The sequence below is a fragment of the Myotis nattereri genome, assembly GCF_964212035.1.
Source record: "Myotis nattereri genome assembly, chromosome: 11".
Taxonomy (NCBI): domain Eukaryota; kingdom Metazoa; phylum Chordata; class Mammalia; order Chiroptera; family Vespertilionidae; genus Myotis; species Myotis nattereri.
The window spans coordinates 63669599-63694524 of record NC_138086.1 but is presented as its reverse complement, the minus strand read 5'-3'; the positions used below and the strand labels follow the sequence as shown (position 1 = coordinate 63694524).

Genomic DNA, 24926 nt, shown 5'->3' with positions numbered 1-24926 from the left:
CATGGCATCCGTGGGAAGATGCCATCACAGGCTTTGGCGTCTGCGCCGGAGGACCGAGCTTCATCCTTGGGCCTCTGAGGCTGGCGAGTGGGTAGATGTCATGGGAGTGTGGAAGTGATGCTGGGAATTTTAGGGAAATGGTCATTTTATTTCTTTATATATTATTTATTGATTTTTTTTTTTGAAAAGAGGAAGGGAGAAGGATAGTTAGAAATATCGATGAGAGAGAAACATCGATCAGCTGCCTCCTGCACACCTCCTACTGGGGATGTGCCCACAACCAGAATGCCCTTGACCAGAATCGAACCTGGGACCTTTCAGTCCACAGGCCAACGCTCTATCCACTGAGCCAAACAGGCTAGGATGGGAAATGATAGTTTTAAAGATCAACAATAAATCTGTCTACTCTATATGGAAAGTATAATAAAGCAACTTTCCTTCCTTTGAAATTTCTCATAGCCAATAGGATGTCATTGTTTTTGTTGTTTGGTTTAAAACCGTATCTTAAGGGTGCATTTGAGTCCTGTTCAGACGTCTTTTCTGAAATACACAATGGTTCCATATTTCACCATCTCTGTTCTCAGAAAAGGTGAAAAACTTTAATGATGTTGTCAGTGTACATTAATATACATTTGATAATGTCGTCAGATAATGTAGTTAGATAATGTAGTCAGTCTTCTTTTTAAAAGATTCTTTTGACTTGATGTAGAGAAGGCATGAAATGATGGTAGCCTGCTGGTGCAGGCTCATATCACTAGACACATATGAAGAGGCAAAATATCATTGATCCAAATCTACCAAATTGGACCACATGCATTCATTCATTCTGGCTTCCGTAAGTGGATACTGATGACTTAGAGATGATGTTCATTAACAATAAATCAAAGCAAATCATGTAGTTTAGAATTGAAGAGCAATGAACTACTTATAACCAACTCTACCGATCTACAGATGAGACTCACATAGTTTGCATGATTTGTCCAAGCAGTCATAGAAGCAGAGGTGTGTTTAGGACCCAACTTTTCTGACTTCTGCTATAATTTCTTTTTCTTTCTTTAAGAAGCTTATGCTCTCCTAGAATAACCAGATACACACACATAACACAATTGAGGAATAAGGCAGCACATATTAGAATCCTAAAGGAGTACATGTGACCTAGGCATGCTGGAGATGTTGAGAAAGAAACCATCCTGTCAGTTGGCACAGTCCGGGGAGAAAACAGCAATAGTTGCCATCGTAAATATAACAAGTAGTTATCAGTTAGTAGTTATATCTCCAGTACCTAGCACAGTGCCTGTATGTAATCGGCACTCGATAAATATTTGTAGAATTCCAACTTTAGACCCAAATGTGTGTCAGGCATTGTGCTTTATGCACATACCAGTTCATTTAATCCCCAGAGCAACCCTAAGGAAGAATGCATAGTTGTTGTTCCCATTTTACAGATGAGAAAAATGAGGCCCAGAGAAATTAAATCTCTTACCCAGGGCTATTAAACCCGGTAAGTGGCAGAGCTGGAATTAAAACCTCTCTCTGCTGACTCCAGAGTGTGAAGGAGGAACCCCTGAACTATGTGACCAGCTCCAGACCTGAGGGTATTGGGCAAAATTTGGGTAAATAGAAAAGGGCCCGCACATACTGAGTGAGGAAACAGCTTAAACAAAGGCATTAAGTGACAGTGACCATGGGGTGTCTGTATCAGACATCTGGTAGCGTCAAGTGAGAAGACTGTAGAGAAATCCATCTGAGAGGTTGTCCACACCCCTCTCATTCCTGAATTTCTTGACTATGAGCATTTCAGCTATGGTCAAAGTAGCAAAGAAAGATATTGAGGGAAATCATTTCATCTTCTCTCCTTCTGTGCCAGCCCTGAGAGATCATCATGGGATGAGAGACGATATTTAAAATATTAAATCTGATGTAATGTCACTTTCTACTGTTCTGTAACACACTCAAAATCTCAAATGGAATTTTAAATGGCTGATCCAAAATCTGGTACATCTGGGTATTCAAATGCAACCCTGATAACCTAATTAAGGATCATTTTATTCATCGTCTTCACTGAAAGTTCAGGAAACTAGGCAGATGGTCACCTCATTCCCCTAAATCTGTTCTGTTTATCAAGTCTGTCAAAACCTTAGGAACATGAGTCTTAATGCTGCAATGGAACATCTTGGGGATGAATAATCATTCACAAAAAATGAAATTTTTTTAATCCCCAACTAGCTGGCTTCATTTTATGTAATTGTAATTACATGTTTACTTTCTTTGCAGCTAGAACAAATCCTAACTCTCTGAAACAATGAATCTAAGAGGCAAATTTTAACATGTTCACAAACACATGTTTAGCATTTTCACAAATTTTAAAGACTATTTTGCTATCAGGTCTTCATTTATTATTACTGAGGGTCTGGCTGTGTCTCTCTGTACATCATGGTGATGGCCCGAGTCTTGGTGAGTGTGAAGTCCGCCCTGATTAGCTGGTTCATGCCCTTCTGTGGTCAGACTCCAATCTTTTTTAACGTGGTGGTATTACAAACCCTGGCAACCACGGTACATAACAAGGAGGAAGTGAAATTGCTTCAAAGAGACCTTTTCCCTTTCTGTAACGGTTTTGAATGTTTGTATTGTTGAGTCACGGTTCCAGGAAGAAAGAAACCACTATGTCTTGGGGGTTTATTTTCCACATTCCATTAATAGACTTGGGGAGGGTGAACAGAGCACTAGAAAATATTTTTTAAAATCATTTGAGTTAAAAGAACTTTTTAAATTATTCACTGTGGTTTAGTTAAAGGAAGTTTAATATTTGAAACAGGGTGAACCACTTTTTTTGTGGGCCAGAGAAAAGTTTTCTCTGCATTTCTTAAGATCTTAATAAGGCCTCCCTGCCCTAAAAGGTTTTTGTAGAAGGAAGCTAATTCTAGTACATTATCAGTGTGGCCTGTTTTAGCTCATTCATTCATTCATTCATTCATTCACATTCATTCATTAACAATATGTATTGAATGCCATAAGTGTATAAGTCAGCATGGTATGTCCCCAGGGGCACAAAGATAAACTAGACAAAGTCCTTGCTTTCTGATAGTCCCTGACCTAGAAGGGCAGGTAGGAAATGAACCTGAGTAAGTACAGGTAGCAGAGAAACCGCTTGGGGTGCTCAGAAAGAGCGGGCTGGCTGAGCCGAGTCATTTTCAGAGCCGGCCAGCGGACCTGGTGCCGGGCTACTCTCAGAGAGATGGATGACTCCGTCATGTCCTGTCCATCATATATTTTCTCTCCTCATTCTACTTTGATGGTTCTCATTTTTTCTCTTCTTTTTTCAGGAACCATCTCCTGCTCTCTTACCCCTCCTGATTCACACCAATATTCATTCCCAACTCCTCATCTTCAGTTCTCTGCCCTCCTTTTGGGGGGAGAGGTCTCTGATTTTCAGAATATTAACAGCTTTGTGAGAAACATTTCAAAAGTGTTTTTTAGGTACAAACTTCCAGCTATTAAAAAAAAATACATCCTGGGGATGTAATGTACAGCATGGCAACTATAGTTAATGGTACTATGGTGCATGTTTGACAGTTGCTAAGAGAATAGATCTTAAAAGTCCTCATCACAAGGAAAAACATTGTATAGCTGTGTGGTGACAGATGTTAATGAGACTTACTGTGATGATCATTTCACAATATACACAAATGTCCAATCATCTGGTTGCACATCTGAAACGAATATCATGTCCTATTTCCACTTGAAAAATGGCCTCAAAACAAGTGGTTTTTTTTAAAATATATTTTATTGATTTTTTACAGAGAGGAAGGGAGAGAGATAGAGAGTTAGAAACATCAATGAGAGAGAAACATCGATTAGCTGCCTCCTGCACATCTCCCACTGGGGATGTGCCCGCAACCCAGGTACATGCCCTTGACCCGGAATTGAACCTAGGACCTTTCAGTCCGCAGGCCGAAGCTCTATCCACTGAGCCAAACCGGTTTCGGCCAAAACAAGTGTTTTAACTGCAGCCCAACCCTGGAGGGTGACCCTGTTTTGCGCTAATTGAAGTGCAAGCAAGGAAGGGGAGAGGGAAGCGGTGTCTGTAGGAGGGAAGGGTGTGGTTAGGAGGACGGCGCCCACTAAACATCTCTCGCCCTTTTCCTTTTCTTCAAATCCATCTGTCTCCCTTTTTCTCTGTCTTTTTCTGGTGGGGAGGTAGATCTCATTGCAAGACGAGGGGCAGAGCTGGCGAGGTTGGGTTAAGCAGCCTTGGATGGGAGGGAACTGGGCTGAGGCAGAGAAGGGGAGAGTCTTCCAGACTGCTCCTGGGGTGGCCTGGGCGGGCGGTGACCGTCCCTCCCTTTGCTTGAGCCCTTATATTATGCCCAGCCTCACGGTGAGGGCTCATCTGCATGTTTTCATTTGACCCTCACAAGGTGGGGGAGGCATGCACATTTCGCATGAAAGGAAAGAGGCTCAGAGGTGGAGTGGCCTGCTAGAAAGCCTGGCCAGGACCGCCAGCCCAGGTCTGTCCAACCGGGAAACCATGTTTTCCCTGCTGTGCTGGCCTAGCAGGACCCTCAGGAAACTGCCACCTTCCCTGTGTCCCCACCATCGCCTCTGCTCCCAGGTGCCCCTGTTCCCAGTCAGGGGACGCATTTCAAAGGCAACCACAGCGATGTGCCCTGCAAGCCGGCTTCTCTTCTCCAGGTTTTGTGTGCATAGACTCAGTGCCATCCACTTTCCTAGGTGAGAAGCTGGAGCCCAGATGGGCCAAACCTCTGCCTGTTAAAAGGGTCACAGAGCCCTGGCTGGGTTGGCTCAGTGGATAGAGCGTCGGCCCGTGAACCAAAGGGTCCAGGGTTCAATTTCAGTTAAGGGCGTGTACCTCGGTTGCAGGCTCCTCCCTGGCCCAGGCCCTGGTCAGGGCTCGTGCAGGAGGCAACCAATCGATGTGTTTCTTCTCACATCAATGCTTCTCTCTGTCTTTCCCTCTCTCTTCCACTCTCCCTAAAGATCAATGGGAAAATATCCTGGGCGAGGATTACCAAAAAAATTATAAAAGGGTCACAGAGCTGGTCAGTAGTAGTAGGATCAGCAAAGCACTAGAAAAAGGAACAGCATGGTGTAGTTGGTGAAGATGAGTTTCCCTTTCAGGAGGCCCATCATTTGAAAAGAGAACTTGTGGCCCAGAGCAGTGGTGTGCTGGTGAAAGTTAACAACCATTTCTGGGGTCGGACCCTGATTGGTCGCACCGATTCCCTGAGTGCACACGTTCGCTCTGTGGCTACTGCGCCCTATCAGTGCTGTCCCTGGACGCCCAGTTGGGAAGACACGTGAACCATCAGTACTGCGGGGCCCGAGGGCCCTGGGACCCACACAGGCATCGTTAGTCAGTGGCGTGTGTGAAGGATCAGGCTTCCTCGCCGATCCTGTCCACTAGCCAGTCTCCAACTAGTATGTCTCAGACTTAAATGGCTTTTCTTGAGTCGTTTGTTTTTATCGGGGACCCTTGCTTTGCCACCACTACAGGACTCGTCTTTACCCATACTTCCCCATCCACTTCCCCACGATGCCCGTCACCTACTTTCTGTTCCTTCCCCACTCCTTTCCTAATCACTGCTTCCCCTTCTACCTCACCCCTTATGACTAACTCTCCAGTGAGAGGCCGTGGGGAGGGTGGGAGAGGGACTCTGAGGTTTAAACCTCAGCTTCCCTTGAGTAGCTGTGTGACCTTGGGCAAGTCACTTAACCTGTCTGTGCTTCCGTTTTGTCACCTGTCCAGTGGGGATAATAATTATACCTGCCATTTAATGTACATTGACCTTTTCAGTGTTAGCTCCTATCAGTATTATCTCCTTCTGGGTGGCCTTAGCTATATGAACATTTCTTCCCCCTCTTCCTCCCCTGCTGTCCTTGTCCCTTTGCTGCCATAAGATCTCTGCCCTCTACAACTGTCTCATCGTCTTATTTGGCTCCCTCTGAGTCGCCACGAGGCCGCCCTCACTCTCACTGTCTGCCTTTCCCCTCCCTCCCCAGCCATCCTTATCCATCCCGCTCCCGCAGGCCTCAGTGCATGTCCCCTCATGGGCGGAGCCGGCCTTTGGCCTCCATGACCAGGGGCGTGTGCAGGATCCAGGCCTCCCAAGGCTGAGGGCTACTTGGCTACGTTGCTTCTCTTGCAACCCCTCCTCTGGCGTCAGGTGACTTTACTCTGCCCTGGCCCTCCAGGTACCCAGTGTGAGCACCTTGGTTTACTTACCTTCTCAAGTGGAACTGAGATTAGGTGATTGTTTTTGTTCTTTTAATAAGAACAAAATTTATCGCCGAAACCGGTTTGGCTCAGTGGATAGAGCGTCAGCCTGCGGACTGAGAGGTCCCGGGTTCGATTCCGGTCAAGGGCATGTACCTGGGTTGCGGGCACATCCCTGGTGGGGGATGTACAGGAGGCAGCTGATCGATGTTTCTCTCTCATCGATGTTTCTAACTCTCTCTATCTCTCTCCCTTCCTCTCTGTGAAAAAGCAATAAAAATATATTTTAAAAAAAAAAGAACAAAATTTATCATCACTTATAAATTATATTTGGGGACCAAAAAAAAAAATCTTAAAGGTGCCACTGTCCTTGGCTAAATTGCATATGTAGACGATGTGGACTTGACCAGAGCATGCTGGGATTCCCTGCAGTGAGCATCCTTCTGCCCACCCTCATAGCCTTTCTGATCACTGCATCGTAGACCTGGCCCCTGGGAGGAGGTGGCTAACCCTGTATCATCTCTCTAATCCTTGGGTGAATTTTTCTCTCACTAGGGAGACGATTGAGTGCGGTGGCTTCTTTCCCAGGACAGAATCAGGTGGAGAGCTACGCCGGCTTCCTCACTGTGAATAACACTTACAACAGCAACCTCTTCTTCTGGTTCTTCCCGGCCCTGGTAAGCCTGCGCCAGCACCCTCATGGAACTGCCACTCAAGGGCGGGCTATGCTCCCTCCAGGGTGGAAATGTTAACCTACAACTCAATGAAGAATGGTGGGTTTTAAAATTTATTTTAGATTTTTTTCTAAAAATAAGTGACTCTGTGTGGTGTTCCTGTTTATGGGCAGGAAACCAATGTTTGCAGAGAGGTCCAGCTTTCAAAGTCCCGCAGCCTTATTAGGAATATGAATCCTGCCACCTCTTCCTGCCGCCGCCTTCTTCCTATCTCTTTGTTGTTTTGTTCTAAAAAATACCCAGGGTAGTGGGAAGCCAACGAGGATAAGCAGTGGGGGACTCTTGAAGTTCACAGGTAATGCATATAAGCATGGCTAAAGGTGGTTGATTTTGGTCGTGGATGGTTGCCCTCTCTGTGGATTTTGCTAGGCCGATTAATATTCCTACACTCACTCCTTCATGAAGTCAGTACCATGAATTAAGCAGTACTCTGTGAAGACACAGGAGAGGAAACTGAACCCATCTACTCTGGACCTTTGGGGGAGGGATGGAGGATTGAGGTGATCTAGGTTGGCATCCTGGACGAGGGGGCCACTCACCCTCTCAAGTCCATAATACACACAGGTAGGTGTATCCTTGTACTTTACTAATCCTAATAAGCTTACTTCAAGGTCACATAGTTCTTCAGCATGAACAAATCATGTTAGGCTTCTGGGCACTGTTGGGGGTATTGGTAGAGGTGCTGAGATGCATAAACAAATGCTATCCCACCACAGGGTAATTTTCTATTTTTATTTTCCAAATTGGATTTGCTTTAGAAGCCAGAGAAAACACTGAAAAAGCAGTCCCTATGGAGGATCTTATTTATATTTGCATATTATTTGCATATAGCAGTGCTACATATCTAATGACTGGGTAAATTGCTTAATCCAGGATGGTTTTCCAATTAAATTACTTCTGTTGGTACTGTTGGGTTGTATTTTTAAAATATGTTTTACTGATTTTTAAAAAGAGAGGAAGGGGGTGAGATAGAGGGATAGAAACATCAATGAGAGGGAAACATCATCCTTCAGCTGCCTCTGGCATGCCCCCTTCTGGGTATTGAGCCCGCAACCCCAACATGTGTCCTGATCGGGAGCTGAACGGCAATCTTTCGGTTCCTGGATCAATGCTCAACCACTGAGCCACACCGGCATTTTCTAAACTTCTCATTTCTGCTTTCCCAGTCACGGCCTCTGATGGAATTCACCACATAGTTGTGGGTCGGGGGAGGCATGTAAGAAATGGTGAGGAATTCTAGACACTTTTTGGTAGTCCTTAGGCTGTCATCTACTCTGGAAAGTCTTTCCTGGACCCTAGAGAGTTTCTTATCTCTTCCTTGGTGTTACTGTGGAGTGAGGCAGGTGAGCAACCTAGAGCACAAGATTTAAGGAGGGATTCACTCTCAGGGTTGTATAGATACAAGCTCGGCACCTCCCATTGGTGGAACCAAACTGGAATCCAGAGGGTGAGGGAGTCTTGTCCATAGAGGTCTGCCTTCCAGGGCACAGAGCAAAAAATGGACCTTCAAAATCAATCAGGAAAACATGCAAATATCCAGCACATCTGTCTTAGGGAGAGTTGATAGAAATTAAGCCTAGAAATATGACCTAATCCTAACAGGTGGAAATTATCCCTGTGTTCTTGGAAGTCTCTTAAACTTTACACCTTTCGGAAGCCACAATGTACAATTGTGTTTTTAATATCATATTTATTAATATCATTAAGTACAGACATTTATCATGTCTTCTATGTGTCTTCTATTGCTGCTGCACAAATGATCACAAACGTAGTGGCTTGCACAGCACACATGCATTGATTCACAGTTCGGTAGGCCAGCAGTCTGACAGGTCTCACTGGGCTAAAGTCAAGGTGTTGGCAGGGCTGCGCTGCTTCTGGAAGCTCTGGGGGAGAGTCTGTTTCCTTGCCTTTTGCAGTTTCTGGAAGCTGCCTGCATTCCTTGGCTAGCGGCCCCCTCCTCCATTTTCAAATCCTGCTTTGGTAGGTTGAGTCCTCACATGCATTGCTTTGGCTGACACCATAGCCAGTTTGCCTGCTCTGACTCTTGTCTTTTGCTTCCTTCTTCTACATTGAAGGACCCTTGTGATTACACTGTGCCCACCTGGATAATCCCAGAAACTCTCCCTGCTATATGCAGGTCAGTTGACTAACAAGCTTGATTCTCTCTGCAACGGTAATTCCCCTTTGCCATGGGGTGAACCCAGTCACAGGTTTGGGGGATTAGGATGTGGGTATCTTTGGTGGCCAGACTTCTTTGTAAAATGAATGCTTGAAAAGTTTGCCTAGATTAGTGGTTCTCAATGTATTCTCAGTGATTCTCACATTTTATTGTATTTGAGAATCACCTCCAACTCCCCCCAGAGACTGTGACCTGAAATTGGGAGAATTAACAGGCAGGGCATGCTTGAGAAATCATCCAGCCTATGGGCCACCGCCCTGTGTTCAGTGTTCCTCACCCCAAAGTGGCCCACACTTCTTTTCTCCAGAAACTTCTAGAGCAGGCAAACCCAGATGGAGGAGGCGCTGTCCCATGAGCGCCCCCGGGATGAGGGCTAGAACGGGGGACTGAGGAGGCGAGTGCAGCCTGTGGGGATCAGCTTCCCTAATCCTGCTTGGTTTTCCTCTGAGGCCTGCTGGGGGCCTCAGCCCCCACTGCACTCCCTGTCCCCCGACCCCCACCGCCACCCTCACTCCCACCACCACCCCAGCCCTGGCCTCAGAAACTGATTCCTCGCTTTCTCTTCTGCTTTGTGGCTGCTTTTGATACCAGTAAGTTCCTCAATGACTTCTGCATAGTGAGTCTTCTCTAATGATCCAGATTTGTGAAAACAGGAACTCATGGTGAGGGAAGTGATCTTCTGTTTTGAAAACAAAACAAAGCCCTAGTCTTCTCTTTCTTAGGTTGCCTCTGAGGGCGACTGGCTTTGTCTACAGTGTAGGTGACACAGGGGCAGGACAGCTGGTTAGGAACACGGGCTTAGGATCTGCACCCTCTCCCGGTTGCTAGACTGAGCTCTGAAACCCCCACCCCCTGCATGACACAATGGCTGAGCTGTTGGGGTTCCCCCCTTAATTAAATGAAGACCTGGCTGTGCATCTCCTGACCAGATTCTGTTTTGGGGGACCATTCAGGTAGCCCTAAACGCATTCAAGATGATCCCAGAAGACAAAAGCTCAAGGCCACCATGCCGGGAAGGAAGACACGGAAGCATAGTGTCTGTCCTATTGGACACGATACACCAAGCTTCAGGGGAGAGAGGCAGCAATGAAAAGACAGTGCCACTGACAGCTGTCACCTCAAGGCGTCCAGAATAGATTGTTCCAAGACCTCCTGACCGGGGCCCACCTGCAGAGCCCCGTCTCTGAGGCCCCAGAGCAGCCATTCCTGCCCAGTCAGTTGGGTCATAAATTATGGAACCGGCCAGTTTGGGTGAAGGAGAAGCAGCGGTCACCCAGATGGGGGAAGAGTTCCTTTTATTTGGCAGAAATATTAATCCGTGGCCTGTCTCGGGGAAGCAGCTGATATTGTCATCAGGAGAGAAATGACCCCTTAGAAAAGCTGGAGGTAGAGAAAATAAGAGAGCCAGGAAGGATGCCACATTTGTAATATCCTCTGAGTAATTTTTCGGGCTGCTGTTTCTCAAATTAGTTTTGTTTTCCTGTTATTTCTGCGAGACTCCCCTGTTATTGTATACAAATCAGGGTAGAATGGATTCTAGAACTAGAAATTGGTGTGCAGTGGGGAAACAGTCAGCAAGCGAAATGAATAGGCATTTTGCATGGGATAAACAGTATAATGAAGCAAATAAAATGTACAATTATGATGGCTGTTGTTAATTGAACGTTGACTCTGTGCTGAACACTGCATTTTTTAAAAATTTAATCCTTTCAAGAACCACATGAGGAAGGAATTATTATCCTCATTTTGTAAATGAAGAGGTTACAGAGATTAAATAATTAGTCTCCAATTGCCCAACAAGAAATTGGCAGAACTGGAATTTAAAACTAGATCTGGGACAGAGAGATCTTAACTCTTGATGGCCACTCGGTGATCCGGAGAAAACTAGACCCAGAAGACACTTGACTTAGTCAATCAGGCATAAAATCTTGACTGCTCCTTGGACCAAATGCAACCTTGGGCACATTTTTTTTTAACTTCTTTGAGCATTGGTTGTTTTGTTTGTTTTAAAATGAGGACCAAAATACCTTGTGAACAATGGTTTTGAGACCAATGAGATAATGTTGGAAAGCCCTTACATTGGTGCCTGATACATAGTACAGTTGCTGTTGTTACTATTTTATTATTATCATTATTATCTTTATTAGTTTTCTCATTATTGGCACAATTTGGGAAATTAAAGGAGACAGGAAGTTGGGGGAGATTCCAAAATGGAAGTAGCTGAATGCCAGGCAAGACTGTGGATGAATTGCTACTGGGTAAGAAAATTACAAAGCAGAATTGTGGCTTTTCCACTTTTAAGAAGATAAAGAAGCATGTTTATTTTATTTTTTTTAATTACTATCCTTCACATTGGGAATTATCTAATATTTAACTTTCTTGTAGGAATATAGGTAATTTGTTGGAAGCATTTAGCCTAGACTTACAGATTATTTACCTCAAATGTCATGGAGCCAAAACCTGAGATGTTTAGAGTTGGGCCTGGGCCCCTCCACTAAGGGTCCCTCCACTAAGGACCCCCTGTCTTGCTCCTCTAGCCACAGGGAATGGCTGGGATTCCTGGAGTCTGAGGATCTGGTGACTGAGAAAGGTCTGTTTCATATCAAGGAGTTAGAAAGGCTGGGACAAGTGAGGCACGGGGCACCTGGAGGCAACATTTGAGGTGCTCCCTCCCTTTCAGGATCATGCAGGAGCCCATCTTACTTCATCAGACGCCAGGAAAATCAAGTGCACGGGACCAGGTGCATTTAACACAGTCCACAATCCAGTGCAAGCCAAAGCACAAGGCATTCTCTCTGCAGGGGGGAGAGTGTGTCCCCAGGAGTACCCAGGAGCCAGCGGGACAGCCCCCCTGGCATGAAGACATGGAATCAGGCTCTGCTGGGCCTCAGCCTGTGCTGGGTTCACTCCCTCCTCTGGGTGGCAGAAGCAATCAAGGTGGTGGAGCCCAGTGGCTCCCAGACTGATGGTGGCTGCTCAGAAATACCTGGGGAGCTTTACAAATAGGACAGACTCCCCTGCTGGGTGTCCAGCCCCTCCCAGCAGATTCCGATCCAGTAGGCCTGGAGGGGGGCCAGGGATCGACATTTCTAAGAGCACCACAGTGATTCCAGTGCAGTGGGCTTGAATTTGGGAAGAAAGAACTAGAGTCAGGACGCCGGGATTCTAGTTCTGGGACTGCAGTTACCGGCTGTACCACTTAGGACAGGGCATCCATGCTCTCTGGGCCTCCGTGTTGTCATACAGAAATAAACATGTTGAACCTGGTTGATTTCTAAGGACCCTTTCCAGTCTTCCCTTCTGTGGTTGACAGTGTTAGTTGGCTTGCCTATAAGACATGCCTAAATGTGCAACCTAAGGTATAGAAACATCCAAGAAGTCCACGTCACGGTCTAGGTTGAGTGAATGAGCCCTTGAATTCTTGGCCTCTGTGCTAACTAGCCTCCAAGAGAGCCGCCAGTGATCTTCGTCTCTGGGTCCGCATGTTCCTCTCTCATCCCCTTCCACATTGAACCCAGGCCAGCCTTTGTGACCAATACGTTATAGCAGAAATGATGGTGTGTCACCTCCAAGGCCTCTAAAGGACAAAGCTGCTTTGCCTTGGTCTCTTGGATCACTCACTTCAAGGGAAGCCAGGTGCTAAAGCAGCCATATGGACAAACCCGTATGGAAGGACATGGGGCCTCCACCAACCTTGGATGAAGTTCTTCTAGCCCAAGTCAAGCCTTCAGGCGACCGCAGCTCTGGCTGATAACTTGATTGCAACCTCATGAGAGACCCTGAGCCAGAGCTGTCCATCCAGATACCCCCGAATTCCTGACCCACAGAAAACAGGAGAGATAATAAGTGATTATTGTCTTAAGCCACTAAGTTCTGGAGACATGTTATACAGCATTCGATACTAACACAGCCTCTTGTCATGAGCTTTTGGGCTGTGACTGTGACATCTTGGAACAACGAGAACTTCCAGAGTGGTGACTGCCAGTATTTTGCTACTGGTTTTTTGTTTTTGTTTTGTTTTTTGCTTCTCAGACTCAATTCCCCTCTCTTACTTGCTCTGTGATAATAGAACTTGAAACATTTTCTTATGCAGCGAACATGATATGAAGCTTCGTCAGTAGAGGGTGCTGGAGGGACATTGCAAGAGGAAGTTGGCATCTCTTCCTGTTCCCTTGTCCCGTGTTTTGCCTTCCCTTCACCCTGCTGCCTAGTTTGTCAGCAGTATGTGTGAGGGGACATTCAGTGGCACTCTGCCTGAGCTGGGTACCCAGACCATGAAGACCCTCAGCAGGCACACAGTCCTGGCTCCGTTCCAGGGATGACCACCTGGCTATGGCTCCCTCAACATGGACACCATTCATCTCAGGCCTTGCCAGTGAGCTGGCTTCCTGCAGCCCAGCTCTCTCTACAGCCCTCTTACCAGCCTTGACCACCTACACCCCAAGGCTGGCTTCCCACAGCCCTCCCATCATGGATACCGTGCACTCCTGGTGGTGTGTCACCCTTCAAGCCACTGGGCTCCCAATATTCTGACTTCCTTTGTGCCCCCACCCCCGCCAGCCACAGCCCACCGCCTCTGGAGGCTTTTCCTATGTGTCCAGGATTGTTGGCAGTTTGGGGACAGGCCCCCTAGTGAACTTCTCAGCCACCCAGTGGGCTGTAGCCACCCCTTCTCCAAGGAGGTCCAGACTGGAGCCTTGGGAAGGGCCCCATTCATACTTTATAGGTTTGTCCATCCATGGTACTCTTCCTGAACTCACGATGTTCTTTAGAATTCACTTTACATGTCTATGGTTATCCTCCCGTTATAATGAATATGTTTTATATTAAATATTTCCTATTCCCCAGCATTTGCCCAACACTGAGAATGTAGCTCCTCATGCTTGCTCATGGCTGATGCAGGCCAGAGCAAACACTGGAAATTGTAACAGACTTGGAACATTGAAGGTCAATGTTTCCAAGTAAAATAAATAATAATTTTTAAAAAGGAAAATATATATATATTTTTTAAGAATCTATTTACTTTTTTTTAAAAAAAATATATTTTATTGATTTTTTCCAGAGAGGAAGGGAGAGAGATAGAGAGTCAGAAACATCGATGAGAGAGAAACATCGATCAGCTGCCTCCTGCACATCTCCCACTGGGGATATGCCCGTAACCCAGGTACATGCCCTTGACCGGAATCGAACCTGGGACCTTTCAGTCCGCAGGCCGACACTCTATCCACTGAGCCAAACCGGTTTCGGCGAAAAAAAAGGAAAATATTTTTAAAAAATATATTTCAGAGAAGAAGGGAGAGAGGGAGAGAGAGATAAAAACATCAATGATGAGAGAGGATCATTGATTGGCTGCCTCCTGCACACCCACACTGGGGATCAAGCCCTCAACATGGGCATGTGCCCTGACAGGGAATTGAACCATGATCTCTTGGTTCATAGGTCAATGCTCAACCACTGAGCCATGCTGGCCAGGCCCCAAAAAAATGAACATTTTAAAATTAAAGTTACTGTGGTTTCTATTGTTTGGTTGAATCCTAATTCAGGTAGCCACCCCATTCTAAATCCTTCTTCCCTGCCTGGAGACACCAAGAGCAAAAAGTGTTGTCTGGCCTAAGGAACCAGGAACTGAAATCAGAAGCCAGGGCAGCCAGTCTTTCTGTCTCAGCCTTATCCTGTCCCAGATCATAGGGTCATCTTGTTGTGCTTCATTCTTCTCTCTTGGCAGATCAACATGCATTGCTTTCCCAGGTATTTGGCAGAAGATGGCTACCCTACATTTTCTAAGTTTACCTGTCTCAATCAACAGAAATTAACTAGTACTTCTCCTAGGGACATGATGTAATTGGTCCAGTTTGGGTCAGGTGTTCTTTCTTGGGCCAGTCAGCTAAGGCTGAAGGAGCTGGGTCATGTGACATAACATCACCAATGGGCCCTTTCTACTGGTAAACACAGAATCACTTTTTAGAGAAAGGGGTGTGGGCTGAACACATCTCTCAAAATATGTCTTAACCAGAGATGGCTATGAATCCAGTAGCCATACAGCAAAGATTTGGAAGTCATGGACATTAGTTTTCTCTGAACTTTCACCATCTTCTTTTTGCTATCTATGTAGGGCATTAGGGATCTGGAAGAATAGAAGGTAGGTGAGAGAAAACAGGAAGAAAGTAGCTAAAATGATGTTATAGTTCTTTCCATTCATAGATATATTTGAACTGTGCAGAAACCTTTGTGTGCATGATTCCCTTTGAGAAATGAAAACCTAACATAGAGAAGAAAGCAACTAACTCTTTCAGCCATTTCTTTCTTTGCATCTTTGCATCAAGTAGGGAAAGTCAGGCTTTTTCTCTTCTCCCCCTTCACCTCCCCCATTCCTTCTAAAGTCCGCAAGGAGCACAAACAGAAGACATAACTACCTCACAAAGGAATGAGAGGTGAGTAGAAAGGTTAGGAAGGAGAAAGATGGGAAGGATTCTAGTGTGGTGTGAGTTGGCTCAAATAAATGGGACAATTCAAAACTTGACAAGAGCCAGTGGTTTCTTGAGTGATGTAAGGAGGCTCAAAACAAAAAAATTTGAAAAGTTCATTTTCCGTCTGATGGTACAGTGGCAACAATCGTAATAAAGGAAGATTTCGTGAGTGGTTAACACCAACCACTATAAGTAAAATTCCTCTGAAAAAGCACAGAATAGCTTAAGCAAGTGGCTAGTATATGCTGGCAGTGTGTGTGTGTGCGTAGAATTAAAATGCTATTAAGGTACCTAGTTAATGATTTTAGTCACAAAACCAATTGCCTTAAATAAAAAGCTCTGCCCTGGTGAACACCATTAGTGTAGCAGCTGAAGAATCATCTGAACTGGAATCTCTGTGGCAAAATGGGAGTCCATTCAAACATACTTGGGGGAATTTCAAGACATTTGCTTGGGGTACTAATGACTTCAATTACGATAGAGCACGTTACTTAAACCAAACAAATGATCCGCCTCTGCATATAGAAGTGTGAAGGGAGCCTTAATTAATTTACTAATTGTACTTCTCATCTTAAGTGGTACCATTGATTTTGGTCTGTTGGTGGTTTAGTTGCTGTTTTCTCTTATAAAGTGTGGTGTTTCTTGTTGGGGGTGGGAAGTAGGGGTTGGCTGGAGTATGTACCCAGCCCTGGGCATTGGCAGAAAATGGTGCCCTAATATTTGTCGAGATACCTACGAATCCCTAGAGCCACTCCAATGAGTCCTCTGTAAAATAGAATCATGGTACCCAAGAGTGCTGGAATTGACAAGTCTTTATTCGACACCCTTCCCCACCCCAGTGTATGAGCTTACTGCCTCAGTGATAGGTGTAAGGCCTGAATAGAAGGTTATCTCTACCATGTTACATAGAAGAGGGCTTGGGAGGATGGATCAGGAGATGGGTATCGCTTGATGAGGGGCAGGGTGAAAGGGAAGACTCAGGGTATCAGGGGATGCTATCCATAGGCGGCAAGTCCAATGGGGCAGGAGGAGTAGTACTAGTTTAGCTCCACTATCCTTGCTTAGAGGCAAGGAGAAAGGAAAAAACACCCGGTTTCTAAGACTCTCTTTATACGCAGAATGTTAAATCAAATAAATGAGTTTTACTTTCTTCGAATGGCAACCTATACTAGGGTCGATTTTTTACCAGCATTGTGAACAAATAATGGAATGCACTGATGTGAGAAATTGTAAAATTTCCTTCTTTGGGGATTTTAAAAACAAAGGAAAACACACAAAACAAACAAAAAAATAAAAACGGAATAGATAACCTGCCTCCTTCTGGGTTGTTCATTCTGGAGCAAACCCTGAGGGAGTGTATAAGTTCATGAATTGGCCACCAGGGGTCATCAGAGAATTGAAAAGGGCTTCTGAGGCAAAGCCATAGTTTATTGTTCATCAACAAAAAAATTCTGGTTTATGGGACCTGCATGCCCATACTCTTCTGTTGCAAGACAGACTTCTCACTTAAATATTTAGAATTCTTTTTATATTTTAAACTTATTTGTCCCTTCTTTTAATCATCAGTATTTGCTACACTACTCTAACCTATATGTCCTTAAGAGAGATTTGATTTGATTTTTAATTAATATATAAATGCTTATCAGTAGGGAATTACTCATCTTTCAGTCCAAGTGTTAAGCTATCACTAGAGGCATTCTTAAAGTATTCACTATCTTGTCCCTCCATTACTCTCTAATAGCACCCATTTAATCACTTCTTTATATCCCACCTCACCAGAAAAATTAATCGGATCTAACATTTAGATAAGTATGCCAGGCACTGCTGTAAGTGCTGTGATATGTTCACTATTTGAATCTGCACCACAACCATATAAGATAGACATTCTTTGTCTTCTTATTTTTAAGCAGAGGACACTGAGAAACAGAGAAATTAAGTAACTTGCCCAACGACACACAGCTGTAAAATAGTGTATTTGGAATTCAAACCTTGGCAGTCTGGTGCCAAAATCCATGCTTTTAATCATTCAGTGTCTGACCTGTGCATGAGTGGGAACTGGTCTCTGTCCCCAGCTCTAGGGTAATGCCTATGAGTAGTCTGTGTTATAGGTTTAATGAATGAATACATTGTTGTAAATTCAGTGTCATACTCCTCCGCCAAATGATGATATGCACTGACATGAAGAAATTTTCACAGAAGGTTGATAAGTGAATGCAGCAAATACAGAGTATTATTTATAGCCTGATCCTATTTTTGAATAAAATATTATATAGCATACATAATATCTACAAGATACGTATATATTTCTGTGTGTGGGGGTGCATAGAGAAAAATTTGGAAGACTAAACATCTCATGATCATCTCTAGGGAACTTTTGTATACCCCATTTGAATAAAAATTATTATGAATAAGTACTTTCTTTGTAATATAAAATGTTTTAAGTAAAAGTTTTAAAACTTTTGGCAAAAAAAATCAATGCCCTATTTCTCTTGCTTCACACACTCTTGATTTATGGCTTCAAACAGTAAATATTTTTAGTCTTAAATTTTGTAAAAAAAACTGTAAATGAATTAAAGCAGTTTTTTTTACTTCATTTGATCCCAAGCTCTGCAATGTCGCTTGGTTCAGTATGTTTTCATTCACATTTGTCCTTGCCTAATGGATGGGTGGAGAGTAGGGGAAGGGCTGCATTCTCCCGATTGAGCGCTAAGTATATCACCTTAGAATTGTCACCTAATAATTTTATGCCATTCTTATGGAATAATCATTTTATATGTTATTATATTACAATGTCGCATTGTATTACAAAAGTCTGCATACTGTGACAACCCTAACTTGGGTTTTTAGCTTTGACCTTGTAAATCTTTATCTTCCAGCATCCGACTTTTGCACGTCATTCCGGATCAGGGCAATATTAGCTCACAGGTCGGTTGGCCTGTCAGGGAAGAAAGATGTGTGCATGGAGTTTCCTTTAAAAAATGGGCTTGTTCAAGGGCGGTTGAAGTTCACCTCCTTTAGGAAAGTAAACTTGAGGAGCAAGGGCAGCTGAGGTGAGAGGTGTACATGCAGGTCTCTGAGGGTGTAAGCATCCCAGGAATGCCGTATCCTGGCCTTCAAAGTGGCATAATCAAGATGTTTGGCACTGAGGTGCTCGGCTTGACTTTGTAGTGTGGCCTCTCAGGATCAGGCTGTTTTTCTGAGAGCTGGGAGCTCTCTCATTGTGCCAGGTCACAGGAAGGGACATGAAAAGCCAGGGAGGATAGGGTGGAGACCAGATGGCCCGGGGCATCCAAGCGGGCAACCCCCCCCCCCCCCCCCCCATGGTCCTGCCAGATTCTCAGCCCGGCCTGCACACTGAACCACCTGGGAACTTTAGAAAAGACTGATGTCTGCTCACCCCATACCAATAGATTTGGAAGCTCTGGGATTTGGGCCTAGGCAATAGTTTTTTTGTTTGTTTCTTTGTTTGTGTTTTAAAGCTCTCTAGGTCATTTTAATGGGAGGCCGAGGTTGAGAGCCACAAGTTCGTGTGTAGCACACCGTGGCTTCTAGAGGCTCAGGTGCCCGTTAGGGAGGAAGTGTGTGTGTGTGTGTTGAGGTGGGGGTGCTGGATGTCCACTGGATGGGTGGACTCACTGTATTTTACCTCCTGGAGGCTAGAATAATCCCACTCAGATCCCATTGTTTCTCCCTGTCTAGTATTTCTACTGCATGAATACAAGTGGAAGGTGGTCCTGGTGAGTGGTATTGAATAGCAACTTAGAGGATCTAAGCGGAGATAAAAATCACTTCTTCAAACAAAAGAGGCACAGTTGGAGCCGGTTGTATTTATTCAGCACAGGAGAGTTCAGAGTATTGTGCCATGACGTATTTTTTTCATCGGGGCCTCAGGCAAGCCTGTGAGGTGGGCTTTATTGTCATTTGATGGATGGGGAAACTGAGGGCCAGGACCCCCCAGGACCCCACAGCTATTATGTGGTCAAGGTGACCAGAACCTGTCTGGCTCTCAATTCCAGGGCTCACTCCGCTTCCTTGCAGCAGCTTTGAAAGGCTGTCTTTGATTTTAATTTTTCTTTCTTCAACATATATACATTAAGTTCCTCATTCCCTTGAATTTTTTATGCACATTCGCAACACTTGAGGCAAGAGGACTAAGTAGTGAAAAATTGACTAGAGCCCTAACCTGTTTGGCTCAGTGGATAGAGCGTCGGCCTGCGGACTGAAGGGTCCCAGGTTTGATTCGATCAAGGGCATGTACCTGGGTTGTGGGCACATCCCCAGTAGGGGGTGTGCAGGAGGCAGCTGATCGATGTTTCTCTCTCATCGATGTTTCTAACTCTCTATCCCTCTCCCTTCCTCTCTGTAAAAAAAATCAATAAAATATATATTTAAAAAAATTGACTAGAGAAGATGTCAGCCAACGGAGCAAGAAAAAGCACCCACTTCTACTCTCTCCTGTAGAGATGGTTTACCTTAAAAGCATCTATAACTTCCTGATATTTCTCTATTATAACAATAGCTAACATTTGCAGAACCCGTGCTATATGCCCCCCACTGGGCTTCCTGAAAATCAACTTATTTAGTCCTCCCAACAACTAAGTGGCATAGGTACTATGATTGATCTCCATTTCACAGGTGGGGAAACTGAGGTCCAGAGAGCTTAGGTAGCCTGCCTAAAGTCACACAACTTGTGGGTAGCAAAGTCCGGATTTGAATCCAGTTTAGGGCCAGAGCTCCCAGACTTATCCATTATACTGTGCTGACTCTTGGAACTATAGCCTGCCGATCTGACTCTGGGCTCCTACCATTTTCACCTATTTCCTTAGTGATAACCACAGTTTATACTGACTGTGCCTTTATCATGCGTTAGGTGTCGTTCCATGGGCTTCATAAATAGTATCCCATTTAATTCCTTGATGCTAGAGAGGAGACCCCAGAGGTAACCCCTTGTAGGGTGGCTGTTCTTCCTGTCCCCTCTTTCAGCAAGGCCTCCTTAGGCCCTTTCCAAAGCTCTGCACCCAACTTCTCGTGACTGAAGAAGAGCAATCCCTCTAGCCCCTCTGTCCGCAAGGCTAGAACTCGGTATGATCAGCTCTTCCTCCAGGTTCTCCACCAGGCGTCCCAGAACACCTCCTCTTGAGTTAGTCTTGCCTTCTGCCCACAGCCTTCTCACATCATCCATGTTTGGAGCCAATCCTCTCAGACCTTCTCGTCAAGTGCCGATTTGTCTCTAGGGCTGAGCTAAGTAAGAGGAGGCAGCATTTCATTCTGGGTGGAAGCAACAGGATCTTTGTTTGCCCAGCCTGGCCGACCGGACATCAAATGAGCCATGTCGTCACAGAAGGGCTCACTGTCACCTCCCGGTCTGAGTCTGGTGGAGGCCCCGGAGCTGCTTCTAGATGGCTCTGGAGGAGTCACTGGCGCAGGCAGCGTCTGTACCCACTGCTCCTACACCCAGTCCTTTTTCTTGAGCATGTCCCTGGCATTTCCTTTTGTCTTTAGCATTGTTCCCAGGCTCTTGGGTAACTGGACCCTCCTGTGCCTTCAGGTCTTACTTAGCTCAACATTCAGGTTCTCACTGAGTCCTTCCCTGATCATCATGTCTAAAGGCAGCCCCTCTTTCTCAGCCGCCACTCTCTTAATATCACCCTTACTAGTACTTCCTTTTCATTCTCCTTAATCATCACATTTCTGTATTGACTTACACGTTGTCTATATTCCCCATGAAAATGTAAGCTCGAAGAGGACAAGGAGTTTTCTTCTTTCCTCGCCCTCTGCTGTGTACCTTCTTGCATACTTCCCGACCCACAGGAGGTGCTCAGCAGGTGTGGGCTGAATGAAAGAACTAACGACTCCTCTGTCTTTGAGAGTGATGACATTGACACTACTGCAGCATCCCAACCCCCCCAGGGACCTTTTCTTATTTACGTCCCCGGCATCTCCTACATACATCCGCCTGATGTTTAGGGTTTTGTTACTGTTTGCATGGGCTGAATGCTTCTCAGTTTCCTTGTGTTGAATGAAGTTGCTGTTGTCCCTGGGGACACCTTCTGAGTGAATAAAATCAGAAAGGCCAGTGAAGGGGGGAGACTGTTACTGAGAACGATGGATTCTTTGTGCCTCTTTGGGAATATGTTGGTCAAATGGAAGAGTCCCTCGAAAGTTTAAACAGCTGAAACGCTGTAACCGTGTCCCAGGCAGTGTGCTGGGTACCTAGGGACATACAAAGGTACAGCTTCTGCATTCAATGGATTTTCTGACTATTTCTGACTATTGGCGAGAATTCAGACAATGGCGTAAGATAGACCCCAGGATATGAGGCAAATACTATTTCAAAACTACAAAATAGGGGGAGTACTTCGCTTATAGTGGAGAGGGTCATTGGGGTCTGGGAGGTCGTCATGAGGTGTGATCCAGGCTGGGAAAGACTGAAGATTTGCCTACATTCGCTTGTGTGTATTGCACAGCCTCAGTGCTCTGTGTGGTTACTGCCTCTCTGTCCCTCCAGGTAGATTCGGAGACCGCGCCAGTGGTTCTCTGGCTGCAGGGTGGGCCGGGAAGCTCATCCATGTTTGGACTCTTTGTGGAACATGGACCTTATATTGTCACCAAAAACCTGACCCGTAAGTATTGCTTGCACCCTACTTTCCTGTGGAGAACTCTTCGTCTGAACCTTATATCTGCTCTAGAAGTAATTTAGAGTGTGCACTGAACCCCTAGGAGGAGCTTAACAGTTCCAGATTATAAAAACAGTGTCTGCCCGAGAAGGAGGGGCCAGCAGTGTGAGCCTGCCCGCTGGGCTGCTTTCTCCCTTGAAATTTGGGTGAAAGGTTCTAAGCTATTTTCCTGCAGTCTGCTGCTAACTCAAGCAGTCTGGGCCTATGAAAACAGGTGGTATTTATTACCACTTGGGCAAGCTCTTTAGCATGGTCCTAATGGGTGGCATTATATCCCTAATTATTCATAGGAACTGGACACTGTCCGGTTCAGTCACATAAGTGATCGGATATCTTGGAAGCAGGATACTGTGGGTGGAGACTGGAATGAAGGAAGAAGTGGGGGAGGAGCCACTTTGGCTGTAACCCAAGTGAACCTCCATCTATTTTGGGGGTTGGGGTGGGGGAGGGGGTGTTTACTTTCCCTGGGTTAGAATCTGGAGGGTGACCCAGCTTGTGACTCAGCAGAAAAGTGTGTGCCAACTCTGTTGAGGTTGCTCTCTTAGGCGTTAGGTGGGAGGAAGGGGATCAGGAGGACGGAACATGAGGACGATCCCTTGGGTGGGAGAGATGGGTGTACTGCATAGTTGGTTGATGGGTGTTCTACATGAACCAAGTAGCACAGGGGTTTGTTTTATTTTAATATATATATATATATATATATATATATATATATATATATATATATTTCAGAGAAGAAGGGAGAGGGAGAGAGAGAAACATCAATGATGAGAGAGAATCATTGATTGGCTACCTCCCCCATGACCCCTACTGGGGATTGAGCCCACAACCCAATCATGTGCCCTGACTGGGAATCAAACAGTGACCTCCAGGTTGATAGGTTGATGCTCAACTACTGAGTCACACCAGCTGGGCAGTTGCAGAGTTTTGTTCCCAAATTGCATCTTAGATGTAGAGACCCTCTGGGTTGGGGGCAAGTAAAGGAGAGGAGAGGAGAAGGAGCTGGTGTCTGTTCCCACGGTGAGAAGACACAGCAGTTAGAGGGACACCATGTTGACGTGGTGGGGAGAGGTGGGGAGAGGTGGGCATGCTGGGCTCTGGACCAGATCTGAGCCTTCAGTAGGGTGTTCGGTTCATGACCCTTTCACTCACCTGGTCTCTGTTTCCCCAGTGCGCACCCGAGACTTCCCTTGGACCAGCACCCTGTCCATGCTGTACATCGATAATCCGGTGAGTACAGGCGGCCAGTGACAGGGCAACGTGGGCCTCTTGTCTTTCTGCTTTTGATTCCGTACATTTAAGAAATAGGGGGAAAAGGAGAGATTTAGTTTTGTTCATTTGAAAGTAAAATTTAATCTATTAACACTTTTTTTTTAGATTTTGTTTTTCTTATGGATGATTGCATCCGAGTTTGGGGATTTTGGTTGGTGCTTTCTCTCCATCCCTCATTTTCAATCTTATGAAATGCCCTGTTCATTGAATGACATCATCCAGAATGAGGGATTCGTTTCTTTCCACTGATAATGCGACTTCCCAATGTCATGGTTATTATATGGTGGCAGGACTCCTAATCTTTCCAATGGAATTCTAGACATAAAAAGTCAAAACTGGCCTCCTTCACCGTCACAGCGGCAGAATGCCTCTTCTCAGCACAGGAAGCCACTTCTTCTTGGGAAGTTCTTCTGAACCCGCGTCCAATAAGCTGAAGAGCAGGAGCATGACTTTAGGGCCAGCTTCTGCAGATGTTTGCCCCTCATTTCTCCAACCCCTCTCCCTTCCCAGATGGTTCAAAGAGAAAACAGGGAGGAGCGTTCTTGTCCCCGCTCTTACCCATCAACCATTCTCTTTCCTGGTCAGTAACTGCATATTTAAATAAATGTTGAATTAAATGTCTCGTTCCCTTGGGTGTTTCAGGGGAGAAAATATTTATATCTGGTGGGTGCTGCCTTTCTTAGACAAATTATTTATGCAGAATAAGTAGTAGCTTCTTTTAGTTACAACTCAGTTGTCTATGAACTTCTAGGTAGAAGGAAACATGAGTGTAAAACAAAATGTTAATTGTTTTAAAACCTCTTGCCTACTGAAGGTGAAAGGGATTAGGGGCCATATTTTTCACACGATCTGGTACCTCCAGCCTGGAGAGTTCCTTCCTGGCAGGACAGCAATGCACCCTCCCGGTTTCAGAGAGGAGACAGCTTTGGGTCTTTGACACTGTAGCAGGGGCCGAGAAAAGGTGAATTCCTCGGCCTTAAATCAACATCTGGCAGGGTCCCCACTGCGGAATCAGGACAGCTGGACCACTGACCTAGGGCAGAGTTTTATGCTGATGCTTTGTATTCGGGCTCGGAGGGGGGAAGGGAAGTAGGTGGAATGTCGCATCCTCCTGTGAGGATGACTAAGTGCACATGGCACAAAGCCGAGGCCAGAGGCTTGGCTCTTGGAACAGGTCTATTTCCTTCCCATGTGGTGTTTCCCTCTGCGGGGCGCAAAGCACATACTTCTCTGTGGCTCTACCTGCTCATTATCTCCCCTTCAGGTGGGCACAGGTTTCAGCTTTACTGATGACTCCCAGGGATATGCAGTCACCGAGGATGATGTGGCTAGAGACTTATTCAGGTAAGAGGCCCTGGCTCT

At 45.4% G+C, this 24926-nt stretch overlaps 1 protein-coding gene across 1 annotated transcript in view; it reads left to right on the top strand.

The window, feature by feature from the left end:
- Nucleotides 1-24926, top strand: part of CPVL (carboxypeptidase vitellogenic like) — a 103043-nt gene that overhangs the window by 17392 nt on the left and 60725 nt on the right. The window contains exons 3-6 of the mRNA XM_081102797.1: nt 6791-6912; nt 22124-22238; nt 23464-23522; nt 24829-24908. Coding sequence (XP_080958923.1) covers nt 6791-6912; nt 22124-22238; nt 23464-23522; nt 24829-24908 — 376 coding nt within the window. The remainder of the gene's footprint in view (nt 1-6790; nt 6913-22123; nt 22239-23463; nt 23523-24828; nt 24909-24926) is intronic.